Here is a 20770-nt window from a genome sequence, read left to right as displayed (position 1 = left end):
TCTACCCCTTTTTCCACTTTGAAGCGTGTACACTTTGAAGTGTGAAACCAATGGACTAGTGTAGGAAATATGGTAGATCTTCTTTCTAGACCATGCAGGCCCCTCCCTCTTACCTGTTTCGACTTCCACACTTCCAGGACAGGCATGCCAGCGATGATGGAGTTGGGATCCTCCAGGGCTGCAGAGTTCACTGTGTCGTTGGCGCCGATCACCAGAACCAGGTCCGTTTCTGAGACACAGGGAAAGAGAATCAAATTAGTTCACAGCAAACCACAGAGACAATGGGGTAATTTCAAACATGAACATGTGAAGAGATAGATGAGGGTGAAAGCAAATATACCAGCAAAGTCCTCGTTGATCTCCTCCATCTCCAGCACAATGTCATAGGGTACGCCCGCCTCAGCCAATAGCACGTTGAGCTGCCCAGGCATACGACCAGCCACGGGGTGGATACCAAACCTGCAAGAGAGAAGGATCACCATCTTATTCACCTCCAGGGCTTGTGGCAATGCAAGGACAAGGGTTAGGAAACCCTTGTAGCTGAAAGTATTATAATAGTTTGGCTATTGACCAAAGTTCGAGATACTTCGGGATTTTGGCAATGAAGCCAGATTAATTTTTATGTCTCTGCATCCAGTATGAAAGATGTTCGAGGCAGTTCGGCGAGCCATTGCTACGTAGCGTTAGCACACTGGCTGGAAGTCTATGGTAACAGCTAGCATGCTTCCAGTCACTGTGCTAACACTAGTTAGCAACTTCCTTCAAACTGCACCCAGACACATAAAAATGGAATCCACGATGTCATCTGACTTTAGAGAAGTAGATAAAGGGCTTCAGTGCCAAAATCCCAAAGTACAGGATGGAGGGGCCATGATGTTAGTGGAGGGGTGGTTTGAGTTTGAGGGCCTGTTTTAATGTCAGAGGTCATTAAGGGCCTGAGAAGCAGGGGAAATGGGTTGAGGATGGAGGATAAGAGGGCCCTACGGATAGACACTGGAGCAGCAGGTTTATGACCAGAGATTAAAAGCAGAGATCAGAGCAGCTGCACTCCACTCACTCAAATCAAATCAAATTTTAGTAGTCACATGCACTGAATACAACAGAACTTACAGTGAAACGCTTACTTGCGACCCCCTAACTAACAATGCAGTTTTAAAAAATAAATATGAATAAGAACTAAAAAGTAACAAGTAATTAAAGAGCAGCAGTAAAATAACAATAGCGAGACTATATACAGGGGGGTACCGGTACAGAGTCAATGTGCGGGGGTAGCGGTTAGTTGAGGTAATATGTACATGTAGATAGAGGTATTCAAGAGACTATGCATAGAAGATGACAACAGAGTAGCAGCGGTGTAAAAGAGGGGGGAGGGATGGTCTGGGTAGCCATTTCATTAGATGTTCAGGAGTCTTATGGCTTGGAGGTAGAAGCTGTTTAGGAGCCTCTTGAACCTATACTTGGCGCTCCGGTACCGCTTGCCATGCGGTAGCAAAGAACAGTCAACGACTAGGGTGGCTGGAGTCTGACAATTTTAGGGCCTATTGCCTGAGGGCCTATAGGGCCTATTGCCTGAGTCGTCTCGTTCCCCCTCTCCTGCTCTATCCAGACACTCATCTCCAGCCATTATCAATCAGTCCCCGATTTACACACACACACACACACACACACTAGGAACTTTGCTACACACAAGGGTATTCAGTGTGCGGAGTTAAGTAACCCGGTTAGCTACATCATGTAATGCAATGCACATGTTACAGTGTTGAAATGGGAGGGGGCTTGGCTTTCACAAGAAATGCTAATCAGAGCAACATCAGACTGTGTGAGTTACATTATATTACTGATACATTAGGAACAATATCCATCTCTGGAGCTCCAAACAGTGGCAGCCCCATGTCCCGCCCTCATAGCAGCCCAACATCCCCACCCAATTATCTAGCCGAGAGGGAAGGGGAGGAGGAACGGGACTACAAAATCTGGCCACTCTGGCCACCCACTTCCTCCTCTAATCAACTGCAAATGCTCTAAGTAGCAGCAGCTGCTGGAACCTCAGATCAAACGAATGAAAGAAAATTACAAAAGCTTCCGGTGTGCCTTTCCCCTTCCCTCCTCTCCTCTCTCCGGTGTACACATTCCTCCTTTTGCGCTGCTCTCCTTCTCTCTCCTCCCTTTCACCTTCCTCTCCTCTTTACAGTAAGCCTCAACCCTGTCCTTTCCTCTCCTGAGGAATTGTTTTTATTTAATCAATTTTAGAATAAGTCTAACGTAACAAAATGTGGAAAAAGTCAAGGGGTCTGAATACTTTCCGAAGGCACTGTACACACAAAATATCTAATGAAGTGGTCAAGGCGATAGCTTTGGTTACAGTGCATTCTGAAATTATTCAGACACCTTACAATTTTCCACATTTTGTTACAATCCAGCATTTTCTAAAATGAATATTTGTTTTCCTCATCAATCTACACACAATTCCCCATAATGACAAAGTGAACAGGTTTAGACATTTTTGCAGATGTATTAAAAATAAACAAAACCCCAATATTTACATAAGTATTCAGACCCTTTGCTATGAGACTCAATATAAATCTCAGGAGAATCCTGTTTCCATTGATCATCCATGAGATGTTTCTACAACCTGTGGTAAATCCAATTGATTGGACATGATTTGGAAATGCACACACCTGTCTATATAAAGGTCCCACAGATGACAGTGCACGTCAGAGCAAAAACCAAGCCAGTAGGTCGAATGAATTGTCTGTAGAGCTACGAGACGGGATTGAGCCAAGGCAGAGGTCTGGGGTAGGGTACCAAAACATTTCTGAAGCAATGAAGGTTCACAAGAACACAGTGGCCTTCATCATTCTTAAAATGGAAGAAGTTTGGAACCACCAAGACTCTTCCTAGAGCTTGCCCCTGGCCAGAATGAGCAAACAGGGGAGAAGAGCCTAGGTCAGGGAGGTGACCAAGAACCAGATGGTCACTCTGACAGAGCTCCAGAATTCTTCTGTGGGGATGGGAGAACCTTCCAGAAGGGCAACCATCTCTGCAGCACTCCACCAATCAGGCCTTTATAGTAGAGTGGCCAGACAGAAGCCACTCCTCAGTAAAAGGCACATGAAGGCCCGCTTGGAGGTTGCCAAAATGCACCTACAAGAAACAATATTCTCTGGTCTGATGAACCCAAGATTGAACTCTTTGGCCTGAATGCCAAGAGTCAGGTCTGGAGGAAACCTGGCACCATCCCTACGGTGAACCACGGTGGTGGCAGCATCAAGCTGTGGAGATGCTTTTCAGCAGCAGGGACTGTGAGACTAATCAGTATCGAGGAAAGATGAACGGAGAAAAGTACAGAGAGATCCTTGATAAAAACCTGCTCCAGAGAACTCAGGACCTCAGACTGGGGTGAAGGTTCACCTTCCAACAGGACAACGACCCTAAGCACACAGCCAAGAGAACGCAGAAGTGGCTCTGGGGCAAGTCTCTGAACGTCCATGAGCGGCCCAGCCAGAGCCCGGACTTGAACCGGATCGAAGAGACCTAAAAATAGCTGTGCAGCGACACTTCCCATCCAACCTGACAGAGCTAGAGAGGATCTGCAGAGAATAGGAGAAACTCCCCAAATGCAGGTGTGCCAAGCTTGTAGCGTCATACGAAAGACTCGTGGCTGTAATCTATGCCAAAGGTGCTTCAACAAAGTACTGAGTAAAGGGTCTGAATACTTATGTATAAATGTGATATTTCCAAAACTGTTTTTGCTTTGTCATCATGGGGTATTGTGTGTAGATTGATAAGAAAAAAACAAATACATTTTAGAATAAGGTTGTAACATAAAATGTGGAAAAAGTCAAAGGGTCTCAATACTTTCACCAGGGTAATGAAGGTGTTTAGGGCCAATTTCCCTCTATTTTTTTCCACCACTGAGCACTTTTCAGGTCTGCTGAGCGTAAACTTGAACGTTGTGAAAATTCTTTGCATCTTCCGGCGCATTTACTGTGTACACTGAGGCTGTACCCGCTTTAAGTTTACAGTTTTAACAGTGGCTCATAATGTATGCCTACCAGAGTGGCCATCCAAAACAATGGAGAAAAATGCATCATTACATTTTAACATGGAAATAGTTGTTCCATCATTCAGCCTACAGTAGCAGCCAATGTGTGGTGTTCAATGCTTACATTCCATGAGACTTAAAAATTATAATAATAATAATACATGCAGGGCTTGACATTAACCTGCTAATCTACTTGTCTTTCAGACAAGGTGACTGAAAATGTTTGATGCAAGTAACCACTTTACAAAATAAAAGTAGTTATTATTCCCATACCATTATTACAGAGAATCAGACAAATTATGCTATGCTCTGCCTATTGGCTACTTAGCTTATTCAAGACCGTCTCAAAATACAACACTTTACCTGACTCGCTTTTCAAAGATGCACACATTTTGTGCTCTTGTTGGAAGCAGTCACTCCCCCACTGTTGACTAGAAATTAGTTATAACTGTGCTAATAATGCACTAACTAGCAAAGAATATGAACAAATGTGCACAGGTGGCTAAATGCAGCTCTCACTTAGATCTCAAAACAAGCGTAGGGTTGGTTATCTGTTTACCAGGGTACTGAAGGGGTTAGGGCCATAGCTTTGATTATCCTTTTACCTGGACCCTCACCTGACTTTCTTGCCCTGCTCCTGCAGCATCTTGACCAGTTCAGCGATGGGGTACTGGGCCTTGGCAGCACACAGACCATAACCTGAAGGACAGGAACACAGACAGTGAGGGAACCCAGTCTTCTGTAAAAACTAGCAGCTTTCAAAATAACATTTTCACATTTGCTTTGAAAACCTGTGAACTGCTGTTAGAAAAACAGAAGGAACACAATAAAAACCTTTGGGAAAAACTGTCTACATTGACTGACAGGCACGTCTTAATCCAAATGAAAAACTGACTTCCACCTCTGAATTGTGATTTAAAAAATGCTTGTAGAAATATCAAACATATTTCAGGCAATCCCAGAGATTCTGACCCGGACATTGATATCGTAGATGATTAAATCACACTGGCATAAATCCTTATCGAACTTGCTTCAAAAGAATCCTAATATAAACAGTTTGAACATTTCGGAAATAAATGTTATTTCTCCGTTTTTGGTTTTGACAACAGGTATTTGGGCACCGTGAAACTGATCAAACCAGAACAGTGATAACAACAAAGTTATTCAAACTAACATATCCCAGCAATAGGGAATTAGGGAGTTTTTTCTGTTGAGTATAATTTTAGAGGACCAGCGGATACCCAGAGGAACAGAGGATGTCTGAGGGCTCAGGCATAAACAAGTCTACTAACCTACTTTATCTGCATGGTTGGGTTTAAATTGCAGAATATGGTTTTGATAATAATCCTGCATACAAGGGGAGCTCTTTCCTCTCATTTCAACAAGACCGGAGGTAAAATAACAGAGCCTTTTATTTTATAAAACAATAAACAAACGCTGTAAAATAAACAGAATGGACATCAAGGCTGAAAATAAAAATCAGTTGTGAAATGATTTCAAATCCCTTTATCTGAAGAAGTTCAGTGGGAGCATGTGCAGGATTCTTGAGGAGTGCAAACAGAAATCAATTATGTTACTTTTAAAGGAGTAATCTGTGATTGCTATGTCCATTTTGGACTTTAAAATTGATGATACATGGCCATTGATTCTTCAAGAATATCATTTATAAAATGCCACATGAGTTTCCATCTGCAGATTGCCCATGTAAGGATGATGGTATCAAAGTACTGATGGAAAATTACTTATTTTGCAAAGCAAAGATAGTGGGATTTTCATAGAGGTACGGTGCGTTCAGAAAGTATTAATACCCCTGCACTTATTCCACATTTTGTTGTGCTACAGCCTGCAGTCAAAATAGATTTAATAAAAACAAATGATCACCTATCTACACACAATACCCCATTATGAAAAAGTGAAAATGTATTTTCTGGGCAGATTTATCGAAAATTAAATACCAAAATCTTTCATTTACATACAGTGTTCACCTCCCTTGGCATTTTTCCTATTTTGTTGCCTTACAACCTGGAATTAAAATGGACAATTTGGTGGTTTGTATCATTTGATTTACACAACATGCCTACCACTTTGAAGATGCAACATATTTATTTATTTATTGTGAAACAAACAAGAAATAAGACAAAAAAACTGAAAACTTGAGTGCATTACTGTTCACCCCCCTTCAGGAATTTCCCTGTATTTAGCATCCTCCATCAATGAAAAACATCCACACAGCATGATGCTGCCACCACCATGCTTCCCCTGTGGGGATGGCGTTCTCGGGGTGATGAGAGGTGTTGGATTTGCGCCAGACATAGCATTTTCCTTGATGGCCAAAAAGCTACATTTTTGTCTCACCTGACCTGAGTACCTTCTTCAATATGTTTGGGGTGTCTCCCACATGCCTTTTGGCGAACAACAAATGTGTTTGCTTATTTTTTTCTTTGAGCAATGCTTTTTTCTGGCCACTCTTCCGTAAAGCCCAGTTCTGTGGAGTGTACGGCTTAAAGTGGTCCTATGGACAGATATTCCAATCTCTGCTGTGGAGCTTCGCAGCTCCTTCAGGGTTATCTTTGGTCTCTTTGTTGGATCTCTGATTAATTCCCTCCTTGCCTGGTCCATGAGTTTTGGTGGACGGCCCTCTCGTGGCAGGTTTGTTGTGGTGCCATATTCTTTCCATTTTTTAATAATGGATTTAAGTGGTGCTCAGTGGGATGTTCAAAGTTTCTGATATTTTTTATAACCCAACCCTGATTTGTAAATCTCCACAACTTTGTCCCTGACCTGTTTGAAGAGCTCCTTGGTCTTCATGGTACCGCTTGCTTGGTGGTGCCCCTTGCTTTGTGGTGTTGCAGACTCTGGGGCCTTTCGGAACAGGTGTATATATACACTGAGATCATATGACACTTAAATCAAGCCCACCTTTGTGCAATCTAACTAATTATGTGACTTCTGAAGGTAATTGGTTGCACCATATCTTATTTATGGGCTTCATAGCAAAGGGAGTGAATACATATGCACGCACCACTTTCCCATTACATTTTCTATTTTTATTTTTTGAAAGTTCTTTTTTAAAATTTCCCTTCACCAATTTGGACTATTTTATGTATGTCCATTACATGAAATCCAAATAAAAATCCATTTAAATTACAGGTTGTAATGCAACAAAATAGGAAAAACGCCAAGGGGAATGAATACTTTTGCAAGGCACTAAGTATTCACACACCGGAGTCAATACATGTTAGAATCATCTTTGGCAGCGATTACAGCTGTGAGTATTTCCCTTAAGTCTAGAAGACCTGGATTGTACAATATTTTCCCATTATAGTTTTAAAAATTCTTCAAGCTTTGTCAAGTTGGTTGCTGATCATTGCTTGACAGCCATTTTCAAGTCTTGCAATATATTTTCTAGACGATTTAAGTTAAAACTAACTAGGCCACTCAGGAACATTCAATGTCGTCTTGGTAACCAACTCCTATTGTTTTAGGTTATTGTCCTGCTGAAAGGTGTATTTGCTCCCAATGTCTGGTCCAAAGCAGACTGAGCCAGGTTTTCCTCTAGGATTTTGCCTGTACTTAGCTCTATTCCAGTTTTTATCCCACAAAAACTTATTTGCGGATGACAAGCATACATATAACATGATGCAGCCACCACATACTTGAAAATATGAAAAGTGGTGGTCAGTGATGTGTTGTGTTGGATTCTTCCCAAACACTGTATTCTGGACAAAGTTCATTTCTTTGCCACATTTTTTGTATTTTTACTTTATTGCAAACAGGATGCATGTTTTTACATATTTGTCTTCTGTACAGGCTTCCTTCTCTTCACGCTGTCATTTAGGTTAGTATTGTGGAGTAACTAAAATGTTGATGATCCATCCTCAGGTCTCCGATCACAGCAATTCAACTCTGATTTAAAGACACCATTGGCCTTATGGTGAAACCCCTGAGCGGTATCCTTCATCTCCGGCAACGGAGTTAAAAAGGACACCTGTATCTTTGTAGTGACTGGGTGTATCGATACACCATCCAAATAGTAATTAATAACTTCACCATGCTCAAATGGATATTTCATGTTTGCGTTTTTCTATTTTTACACATCTACCAATAGGTGGCGGTCTTTGCAAGGCATTGGAAAACCTCCCTGGTCTTGATGGTTGAATCAGTGTTTGGGATGAGGTAGTCAAGAAATATTAAGAATCTCATTTTTAATGAATTTGTAAAAATGTCAATAAAAATTATTCCACTTTGACATTGAGGTGTGTGTAGGCCAGTGACACAAAATCTCAATTTAATCAATTTTAAATTCAGGCTGTAACAACAAAATGTGGAAAAAGTCAAGGGGTGTGAATACCTTCGGAAGGCACTGTATATTGTCAGAATGTGTACATTATAAGCTGTAAGAGCACACGCATTGCTCCAGTAAGTGTGGTTGGCTGAACATTTCTAACTTACCAAGTAAGTCTTTACTCACTGTTCTTCACCATTCCAAAGCCAACCTAAGCCTGTCAAACATGATACGGACCATCGACACTCATCTGTCATATGGCCCGTGCAGAGTTCAGAAACCTCTCACTGAAATTAGCACCATCCAAGAGAGAAACAATAATTCAAAGCAAATGGACAATTTAAAGCCTCAATTGCTGTTAACAATGTTTGATTGGCCTGTCACAACAGCCGTCAAATACTCGGCTTTAAACATAGCATGTTGCACTGAACATGTCTGTCTACGGTCTATTCTTGGTTCTTAATGATATATATATATATATATATACACATTTTTATAATAATACGGACTCACACACAAGGCTTTCTCCTAACGAAAACAAGCCCGTCCAGACAAGACCCATGTTTATAAATTTTTTTAAAAAGTCTTAAACGTTTCCACAGATGTCAATCAAGAAAAGTAACTGCAACTGGTCCAATTATAGGAAATGTGAACAGGAAAACAAGACTGCCCCGGTTCCAGCTCGGGCCTGGTGTAGTTTTGTGCACTGGAGTCAGATGGAGAACCTGGGACCCACTGACAGACCACAACACACTGAGCAACAGTGGAACAGTGCACCATAACACCAGGCCTCAGAAGCTGAGGATCACCTTTCAGTCTGACAGGACTAGCTGGCACATAAACACCAGGTAAATTGGAGAAATTAGGAGAAGATGCTTGAAAATATTGTTCAGGTACAAAAAAAGTCTGGGTTTGCAGTAGTCAGTTAGACCACTGTGTACTTTGAGGATTCAGACCATCCTCCACAATAGATACATAGATCCTAAGTCTCCACCACTGTCTACAGATGCCCGTGGTTTAGATCAATGTTAGATAGACAGGGTCTAACGTCTGGGTCAGGACACCCTACGGTTGAGCCTTGCTGGACGGCTGGAAGACCAGGGGTATTGTGTTGTGCTTGGCCCCACATGCTTGTTTACTCTGGAGTGGCCACATGTTTATATTTACTTTCTCTACATTTATCCTCCCACATCTCATCGCCACTCCAACTGTCCTGGGGTGATGAATAAAATGAGTGAAAATCTGTCACTCATTGAAAGTAAGTCTGGTAGATATGTTCTTTGTGCACTAGTTCCATGCTTCCCATTCTTAAGTTAAGTTTTTGCGTCTTTAAATTTCAGTTTTGCACACCAGCTTCAAACAGCTGAAAATACAATATTCTTGGATATGTAAAATATATTTCACAGCGGTTTAGGTGGTACAATGACTCTCTACACTATACATTGTATTGTTACATACACTGACTCTCTACACTATACATTGTATTGTTACATACACTGACTCTCTACACTATACATTGTATTGTTACATACACTGATTCTCTACACTATACATTGTATTGTTACATACACTGACTCTCTACACTATACATTGTATTGTTACATACACTGATTCTCTACACTATACATTGTATTGTTACATACACTGACTCTCTACACTATACATTGTATTGTTACATACACTGATTCTCTACACTATACATTGTATTGTTACATACACTGATTCTCTACACTATACATTGTATTGTTACATACACTGACTCTCTACACTATACATTGTATTGTTACATACACTGATTCTCTACACTATACATTGTATTGTTACATACACTGACTCTCTACACTATACATTGTATTGTTACATACACTGATTCTCTACACTATACATTGTATTGTTACATACACTGATTCTCTACACTATACATTGTATTGTTACATACACTGATTCTCTACACTATACATTGTATTGTTACATACATGACACACTATACATTGTATTGTTACATACACTGATTCTCTACACTATACATTGTATTGTTACATACACTGACTCTCTACACTATACATTGTATTGTTACATACACTGACTCTCTACACTATACATTGTATTGTTACATACACTATACATTGTATTGTTACATACACTGACTCTCTACACTATACATTGTATTGTTACATACACTGACTCTCTACACTATACATTGTATTGTTACATACACTGACTCTCTACACTATACATTGTATTGTTACATACACTGATTCTCTACACTATACATTGTATTGTTACATACACTGACTCTCTACACTATACATTGTATTGTTACATACACTGATTCTCTACACTATACATTGTATTGTTACATACACTGACTCTCTACACTATACATTGTATTGTTACATACACTGACTCTCTACACTATACATTGTATTGTTACATACACTGATTCTCTACACTATACATTGTATTGTTACATACACTGACTCTCTACACTATACATTGTATTGTTACATACACTGATTCTCTACACTATACATTGTATTGTTACACACACTGATTCTCTACACTACAATAACTTTGTTACATACAGTGGAATTAGGCTAACTATTACACATTTTGCAACCTGGAAATGGCAAGGCGATTTCTGCATATTAAGTGAGAAGTAGGCATTGGTCTGAAGCTTAAAAATAAAGGAAATTCACAAGTACCACAATGCAAGTACCACAGATTCCTGGCAATTTCTCACATGGAATAGCCTTCATTTATCAGAACAAGAATAGACTGACGAGTTACAGAAGAAAGGTATTTGTTTCTGGACATTTTGAGCCTGTAATCGAACCAGCAAATGCAGATATTCAACTAGTCTAAAGGAGGACATTTATTGCTTTAAATCATTTCTGATGTCTTCACTATCATTCTACAATGTAGAAAATCGTGAAAAACCCTTGAATGTGTAGGTCTGTCAACTGGAACTGTGTGTGTGGAAGTAGGAAGTTAACAAACACTTAGGTTGGAGTCATTAAAACTCGTTCAACCACTCCACAAATTTCTTGTTAACAAACTATAGTTTTGGCAAGTCGGTTAGGACATCTACTGTGTGCATGACAAGTAATTTTTCCAACAATTGTTTACAGACATATTATTTCACTTATAATTCACTGTATCACAATTCCAGTTGGTCTGAAGTTTACATAAAACAAGTTGGCTCTGCCTTTAAACAGCTTGGAAAATTCCAGAAAATTATGTCATGGCTTTAGAAGCTTCCGATAGGCTAATTGACATCATTTGAGTCAATTGGAGGTGTCCCTGTGGATGCATTTCAAGGCCCATCTTCAAACTCAGTGCCTCTTTGCTTGACATGGGAAAATCAAAAGAAATCAGCAAAGACCATTTTTTGTAGACCACCACAAGTCTGGTTCATCCTTGGGAGCAATTTCCAAACGCCTGAAGGTACCACGTTCTGTACAAACAATAGTATGCAAGTATAAACACCATGGGACTACGCAGCCATCATACCGCTCAGGAAGGAGACGCGTTCTGTCTCCTAGAGATGAGCGTACTTTGGTACGAAAAGTGCAAATCAATCCCAGAACAACAGCAAAGGAACTTAAGATGCTAGAGGAAACAGGTACGAAAGTATCTATATCCACAGTAAAACAAGTCCTATGTCGACATAACCTGAAAGGCCACTCAGCAAGGAAGAAGCCACTGCTCCAAAACAATCATTAAAAAGCCAGACTACGGTTTGCAACTGCACATGGGAACAAAGATCGTACATTTTTTGGAGAAATGTCCTCAACAAAAATAGAACTGTTTGGCCATAATGACCATCATTATGTTTGGAGGAAAAAGGGGGAGGCTTGCAAGCCGAAGAACACCATCCCAACCGCGAAGCACGCGGGTGGCAGCATCATGTTGTGGGGGTGCTTTGCTGCAGGAGGGGCTGATGCACTTCACAAAATAGATGGCATCATGAGAAAGGAACCTTTTGTGGATATTTTGAAGCAACATCTCAAGACATCAGTCAGAAAGTTAAAGCTTGGTCGCAAACAGGTCTTCTAAATAGACAATGATCCCAAGCATACTTCCAAAGTTGTGGCAAAATGTCAAGGTATTGGAGAGGCCATCACAAAGCCCTGACCTCAGTCCCATAGAAAATGTGTGGGCAGAACTGAAAAAGCGCGTGCGAGCATGGAGGCCTACAAATCTGACTCCGTTACACCAGCTCTGTCAGAAGGAATGGGCCAAAATTCACTCAATTTATTGTGGGAACGTTTGACCCAAGTTAAACAATTTAAAGGCAATGCTACCAAATACCAACTGAGTGCATGTAAACTTCTGACCCAATTGGAATGTGATGAAAAAATAAAAGCTGAAATAATTCTCTACTATTATTCTGACATTTCACATTCTTAAAAATAAAGTGGTGATCCTAACTGACCTAAAACAGGCCATTTCTACACAGATTAAATGTCAGAAATAGTGAAAAACTGAGTCTAAATGTAGTTGGCTAAGGTGTATGTAAACTTCCGACTTCCAACCGTGTGCGTGCGTGCGTGCGTACGCACGCACACACACAAAAGGAACTGGTAGTACCTTTTAACATGAGTCTTCAATATTCCCAGGTAAGAAGTTTTAGGTTGTAGTTATTATAGGAATTATAGGACTATTTCTCTCTATACCATTTGTATTTCATTAACCTTTGACTATTGGATGTTCTTATAGGCACTTTATAGGCACGTCCCTGACCTCGCTCCTACCTGGGCTCGAACCAGGAACACGAAGACAATAGCCACCCTCGATGCAGCATTACCCATGCAGAGCAAGGGAAACAACCACTCTACGTCTCAGAGCTAGCCATTTCACTTCGGTTACACCAGCCTCGTCTCGGGAGTTGAAAGGCTTGAAGTCATAAACAGCTGTTGGCAAACGCACAAGAGTGATGTTTGAATGAATGCTCATGAGCCTGCTGCTGCCTACCATCGCTCAGACTGCTCTATCAAATCATAGACTTAGTTATAACATGATAACGAAATACGAGCCTTAAGTCATTAATATGGCCGAATCCGAAAACTATCATCTCGAAAACAAGACGTTTAGTCTTTCAGTGAAATACGGAACCTTTCAGTATTTTATCTAACGGGGGTGGCATCTATAAGTCTAAATATTCCTGTCACATTGCACAACCTTGTGTCATAATTACGTAAAATTCTGGCAAATTAGGCGGCCCAAACTGTTGCATTAACACTGACTCTGCATGCAATGAACGCAAGAGAAGTGACACAATTTCACCTGGTTAATATTGCCTGCTAACCAGGATTTCTATTGGCTAAAGGTTTAAAAATATATACTTCTGTTTATTGATTTTAAGAAAGGCATTGATGTTTATGGTTAGGTACACATTGGAGAAATGATATGCACCGCATTGATTATATGCAACGCAGGACACGCTAGATAAACTAGTAATATCATCAACCATGTGTAGTTAACTAGTGATTATGATTGATTGTTTTTTTATAAGATAAGTTTAATGCTAGCTAGCAACTTACCTTGGCTTACTGCATTCTCGTAACAGGCAGTCTCCTCGTGGAGTGCAACGTAATCAGGTGGTTAGAGCGTTGGACTAGTTAACTGTAAGGTTGCAAGATTGAATCCCCCGAGCTGACAAGGTAAAAATCTGTCGTGCTGCCCCTGAACTAGGCAGTTAACCCACCATTCCTAGGCCGTCATTGAAAATAAGAATGTGTTCTTAACTGACTTTCCAAGGTAAATAAAGATTAAATAAAAAGGTGTAAAAAAAAATATTTTATTTTTTTCAAATCGGCGAAATCGGTGTACAAAAATACCGATGTCCGATTTCAAGTGTTCAGAACATCGGCCCTAATTAAATCGGCCATTCCGATTGATCGGTCGATCTCTACTTTGAACCTTTCTTTAATTGCACTCGCAAAAACCATCAAGCGCTATGATGAAACTGGCTCTCATGAGGACCGCCACAGGAAATGAAGACCCAGAGTTGCCTCTGCTGCAGAGCATAAGTTAATTAGAGAGTTACCAGCCTCAGAAATTGCAGCCCAATAAATGCTTCACAGAGATTAAGTAACAGACACAACTGAACAGCAACTGTTCAGAGGACACAGTGAATCAGGCCTTCAATTGCTGCAAAGGACAAAGGACCACTAAAGGACACCAATAATTAGAAAATAATTGCTTGGGCCAAGGAGCACGAGAAATGGACATTACAACGGTGGAAATCTATCCTTTGGTTTCAGTGAGTCCAAATGTGAGATTTTTGTTATCATCCGCCAAGTCTTTGAGAGACGCAGAGTAGGTGAACGGATGATCTCCACGTGTGTGGTTCCCACCGTGAAGCATGAAGGTGGTGGTGTGATGGTGCTTTGCTGGTGATACTGTCAGTGATTTATTTAACCAGCATGGCCACCACAGCATTCTGCAGCGATATGCCATCCCATCTGGTTTACGCTTAGCGGGACTATCATTTGATTTTTCAACAGGATAATGACCCAACACACACCTCCAGGCTGTGTAAGGGCTATTTGACCAAGAAGGAGAGTGATGGAGTGATGCATCAGATGACCTGGCCTCCACAATCACCCGACCTCAACCCAATTGACATGGTTTGGGATCAGTAGGACTGCAGAGTGAAGGAAAAGTAGCCAACAAGTGCTCAGCATATGTGGGAACTCCTTCGAGACTGTTGGAAAATAATTCTAGGTGAAGCTGGTTGAGAGAATGACAAGAATGTGCAAAGCTGTCAAGGCAAAGGGTGGCTACTTTGAGGAATCTAAAATATTTATACACTTTTTTGATTACTACATGATTCCATATGTGTTATTTCATAGTTTTGATGCCTTCACGATTTTTATACAATGTAGAAAATATATGTATATTTTTTTAAACTTGAATGAGTAGGTGTCCAAACTTTTGACTGGTACTATATATATATATATATATATATATAGCTCAAAAAAATAAAGGGAACACTAAAATAACACATCCTAGATCTGAATGAATGAAATATTCTTATGAAATACTTTTTTTCTTTACATAGTTGAATGTGCTGACATCAATGGAAATCAAATTTATCAACCCATGGAGGTCTGGATTTGGAGTCACACTCAAAATTAAAGTGGAAAACCACACTACAGGCTGATCCAACTTTGATGTAATGTCCTTAAAACAAGTCAAAATTAGGCTCAGTAGTGTGTGTGGCCTCCATGTGCCTGTATGACCTCCCGACAACGCCTGGGCATGCTCCTGATGAGTCTGTGGTGCAACGTGGCGTTGGTGGATGGAGCGAGACATGATGTCCCAGATGTGCTCAATTGGATTCAGGTCTGGGGAACGGGCGGGCCAGTCCATAGCATCAATGCCTTCCTCTTGCAGGAACTGCTGACACACTCCAGCCAAATGAGGTCTAGCATCGTCTTGCATTAGGAGGAACCCAGGGCCAACCGCACCAGCATATGGTCTCACAAGGGGTCTGAGGATCTCATCTCGATACCTAATGGCAGTCAGGCTACCTCTGGCGAGCACATGGAGGGCTGTGCGGCCCCCCAAAGAAATGCCACCCCACACCATGACTGACCCACTGCCAAATCGGTCATGCTGGAGGATGTTGCAGGCAGCAGAACGTTCTCCACGGCGTCTCCAGACTCTGTCACATGTGCTCAGTGTGAACCTGCTTTCAGCTGTGAAGAGCACAGGGCGCCAGTGGCGAATTTGCCAATCTTGGTGTTCTCTGGCAAATGCCAAACGTCCTGCACGGTGTTGGGCTGTAAGCACAACCCCCACCTGTGGACGTCAGGCCCTCATACCACCCTCATGGAGTCTGTTTCTGACCGTTTGAGCAGACGCATGCACATTTGTGGCCTGCTGGAGGTCATTTTGCAGGGCTCTGGCAGTGCTCCTCCTGCTCCTCCTTACACAAAGGCGGAGGTAGCGGTCCTGCTGCTGGGTTGTTGCCCTCCTACGGCCTCCTCCACGTCACCTGATGTACTGGCCTGTCTCCTGGTAGCGCCTCCATGCTCTGGACACTACGCTGACAGACACAGCAAACCTTCTTGCCACAGCTCGCGTTGATGTCCCATCCTGGATGATCTGCACTACCTGAGCCACTTGTTTTGGTTGTAGACTCAGTCTCATGCTACCACTAGAGTGAAAGCACCGCCAGCATTCAAAAGTGACCAAAACATCAGCCAGGAAGCATAGGAACTGAGAAGTGGTCTGTGGTCACCACCTGCAGAACCACTCCTTTATTGGGGGTGTCTTGCTAATTGCCTATAATTTCCATCTGTTGTCTATTCCATTTGCACAACAGCATGTGAAATGTATTGTCAATCAGTGTTGCTTCCTAAGTGGACAGTTTGATTTCACAGAAGTGTGATTGACTTGGAGTTACATTGTGTTGTTTAAGTGTTCACTTTACTTTTTTGAGCAGTATATATATAGTATATATATAATATATTATATATATATATTATATATATATAAATATATATATATAATATATATATTATATATATATACATAATATAATATATATATATATACATAAATATATATATACATAAATATATATATACATAAATATATATATACATAAATATATATATACATAAATATATATATATATAAATATATATATATATATATATATATATATATATATATATATATATACATAAATATATATATACATAAATATATATATACATAAATATATATATACATAAATATATATATATATATATATATATATATAAATATATATATACATAAATATATATATATATATATATAAATATATATATACATAAATATATATATATATATATACATAAATATATATATACATAAATATATATATATATATATACATAAATATATATATACATAAATATATATATATATATATACATAAATATATATATACATAAATATATATATATATATATACATAAATATATATATACATAAATATATATATATATATATACATAAATATATATATACATAAATATATATATATATACATAAATATATATATATATATATATACATAAATATATATATAAATATAATATATATATATATATATATACATAAATATATATATATATATATATATATACATAAATATATATAAATATATATATATATATATATATATACATAAATATATATATATATACATAAATATATATATATATACATATACATAAATATATATATATATATATATATATATATATATATATATATATATATATATATATATATATATATATATATATATATATATATATATATATATATATATACATACACAAAATAAATATATATATATATATATATATATATATATATATATACAAATAAATAAATAAATAAAAGGATCCTAAGCAACCTGCCGACACATTGTTTATAGTACAATAGACCAACACAGCCATTGTAGAAGGTCAAAGATGTGTGCTGGGAAAACTTTGTTGAGGTAGGTATTGTGGTGCTCATGTGAATTTCCATTATTTTTCAGCTTCAGACCATTGCCTACTTCTCACTTTAAAAAAAGTTTACAGGTGATTTTTGTTAAAGGTCCATTATACATTTCCACATTCTTTGACTAACCAAATGACTGTCATTTGCAGTGCTATTGTAACCTACAATCCGGCCTCTGAGAAAAGGTCTGGGCCTTAATGGCACAGGTGGTGTGCTTGCATTACTGCAAGGGTTGCTGGTTTAAACCCTGGTAAGCTGCCTCTAAATAAACTAGACTGCAACAGAGTCTTACATTGTAAAGTAGGACTTCCATTCATATTAAAGTTTTAACTAAAAGCAAAACTGTTTTTTAACTGATTGACTTCTGAAAGTCTTAGCTCAGACTCTGATGGTCAGACTTTTACAGTTTGTTTCTAGCCTAAAGTGTTGCTTATCCATCTTTAAACACTGGTTATCAGGGTTTGGGAGAGGTTGCCAACCACTGCACCCCCCCATTCCCCCCCTCCAACAAGGGGAAACAAGAAGTGTGCAAAAACTGCAAGAAGTGTGTGCGTGCCACTGGCGATGTACTTCGCTGGACATGCTAGCTGTTCTCGGCGCCGCATCATCACTTCATACGCATTCTGTCGTGGTGTTACCAGTTGGCCCACTACTACCTGGTAGTACTGGTAAAATGTAAGTTGTGTATCGCAAATCACCATACAGATGACACATTTCGATTTCAATCATTTTGACTTCAATTTGGTTGTGCAAAAATACTATCAGCTTGCACAGCGTCTTTGCTGATGAATGCCCTGATCTCTGGCCAGTCAATTTTTTAAATTACATTGTTTTTCCGTCTATTAAATCGCTTCTAATACATCAGAAAATCGCTTCTAATACATCAGAAAATGATGCAATAACCATGGATTTAACTGACTTTGTTTATAGTGAGGGACCTCCCACGTTTAACATGGACATATAAATAGTAGGAATTTACAGTGGTTTCAGCCATGACTGTATGAGCGAGAAATTAATTATCTGCACGTCGCCTGCAGGTGCGAGCGTGTTTCACTGTCCAATCCGAGGCTCGAAAATGATCTGAGCGCGTGGCCTGAGGCTGTTTGGTCTCTTGGGGATCAACTTGGGAAAGCCTCAAGGGAGAGCGGACAGCACTTTATAAACAAAGAGCTGCATATATTGGCAAAAAAATATCAGATCTTTAAAATATTTTTGGGATGTCTGGAGAAAAGTGAGTCGGGCATCAGTTAAACAGTAATTCAACTTTGTCCGGCCTCATCTTTAATTATTTCATATATTTTACATGTGATAAGGCCAGAGATAATTAAAGACACCAACATTCTGGTAGTTTACTGGTAAACTTTGAAAGTTTCCAGTAATATACCCTCCATTTGCAACCCTAATTGGGACCAGGGTTGGGTAGGTTAATTTATTAATATAATCCGTTAGTTACCTGTCCAAAATGTAATCAGTAACTTAACCCTTGAATAACACAAATGTAATCGGATTATCTCCTTAAGAGGTGCAGGTTAGTAGTTGCCACTGCCACGAAGTCATGAAATTAGATTTTAAGCCTAACGATCACCTTAACCACACTGCTAACCCTTAAATTAAGAACAAAAAGCTCATTTTTACAATAGACTTTAGCCAATTTTGACTTTGTAGCTAGCTCATCTAGCAGAAATCACTAATTGGAATGAACATTGAGAGTGAGTCACCCACTACATTCAGGGTGATTCAAGTCCCATTCCAAAACATGACCCAGGCTCTTGGACCACCTTGGGATGGAATGTGCCTGCATGGATGATGGGCCCTACAGGAGAGGTGCCACAGTGAGGGTTAGCAAATTAGCTGGTGATGTAACAAGGTCAACAGAGGTAAGATAAATAAAGAAAAAAGTTCTGTAATATCTGAAAAATGTGGATGGCAAAGGACATGCTTTATACTTTCTGCACAAGACCTTTGGCCACAACCCACTTACTCTCTAGGTCTTAAAAACATTTGCAAGAGGAACCCTGTGTACGTGAGTGGTTTAGTTTACATTAACCTACTGTCAGTGTCCCAGTGTGTGTAAGTACACTACATGGCCAAAAGTGCTCGCAAGTATCTCATTCCAAAATCATGGTCATTAAAAATGGAGCTTCCCCCACCTTTTACTGCTATAACAGCCTCCACTATTCTGGGAAGGCTTTCCCACTAGATGTAAAATTGCTGCAGTGACTCGCTTCCATTTCATGAAGCTCCCGACGAACAGTTCTTGTGCTGACGTTGCTTCCAAGAGGCAGTTTGGAACTCGATAGTGAGTGTTGCAACCGAGGACAGACTATTTTTACACGCTACGCGCTTCAGCCCTTGGCGGTCCCGTACTGTGAGCTTGTGTGGCCTACCACTTCACGGCTGAGCCATTGTTGCTCCTAGACATTTCCTCTTCACAACAACAGTTGACCGGGCAGCTCTAGCAGGGCAGAAATGTGACAAATTGACTTGTTGTAAAGGTGGCATCCTATAATGGTGCCACATTGAAAGTCATGGAGCTCTTCAGTACGTGCAATTCTACTGCCAATGTTTGTCTATGGAGATTGTATGGCTGTGTGCTCAATTGTGTACACCTGTCAGCAACGGGTGTGGCTGAAATAGCCGAATCCACTAATTTGTCCACATATTTTTGAGTATCACCGTGTTCATGCTGTGTGTACGTGTACATGTGTGTGGTGCTTAGGTTTTGACTACCTGGAGTAGAGGTCGACCGATCAATCGGAATGGCCGATTAATTAGGGCCGATTTCAAGTTTTCATAACAATCGGAAATCTGTATTTTTGGGCGCCGATTTGCCAATTTTGTTATACCTTTATTTAACTAGGCAAGTCAATTAAGAACACATTCTTATTTTCAATGACGGCCTAGGAACGGTGGGTTAACTGCCT

General features: G+C 39.7%; 1 protein-coding gene across 4 annotated transcripts in view; it reads right to left on the bottom strand.

The window, feature by feature from the left end:
* nnt (nicotinamide nucleotide transhydrogenase) overlaps nucleotides 1–20770 on the bottom strand; it is a 70107-nt gene that overhangs the window by 3497 nt on the left and 45840 nt on the right. For all 4 annotated transcript variants that reach the window (XM_024431132.2, XM_024431129.2, XM_024431130.2 and 1 more), the window contains 3 exons: nucleotides 4663–4744; nucleotides 341–459; nucleotides 114–229 (listed from right to left, as the gene is read on the bottom strand). In XM_024431132.2, coding sequence (XP_024286900.1) covers nucleotides 114–229; nucleotides 341–459; nucleotides 4663–4744 — 317 coding nt within the window. The remainder of the gene's footprint in view (nucleotides 1–113; nucleotides 230–340; nucleotides 460–4662; nucleotides 4745–20770) is intronic.

The sequence above is a fragment of the Oncorhynchus tshawytscha genome, linkage group LG09 (assembly GCF_018296145.1).
Source record: "Oncorhynchus tshawytscha isolate Ot180627B linkage group LG09, Otsh_v2.0, whole genome shotgun sequence".
Classification (NCBI taxonomy): Eukaryota; Metazoa; Chordata; class Actinopteri; order Salmoniformes; family Salmonidae; genus Oncorhynchus; species Oncorhynchus tshawytscha.
Note: the sequence above shows the minus strand (reverse complement) of the source record. Positions and strands in the feature narration are given on the sequence as shown.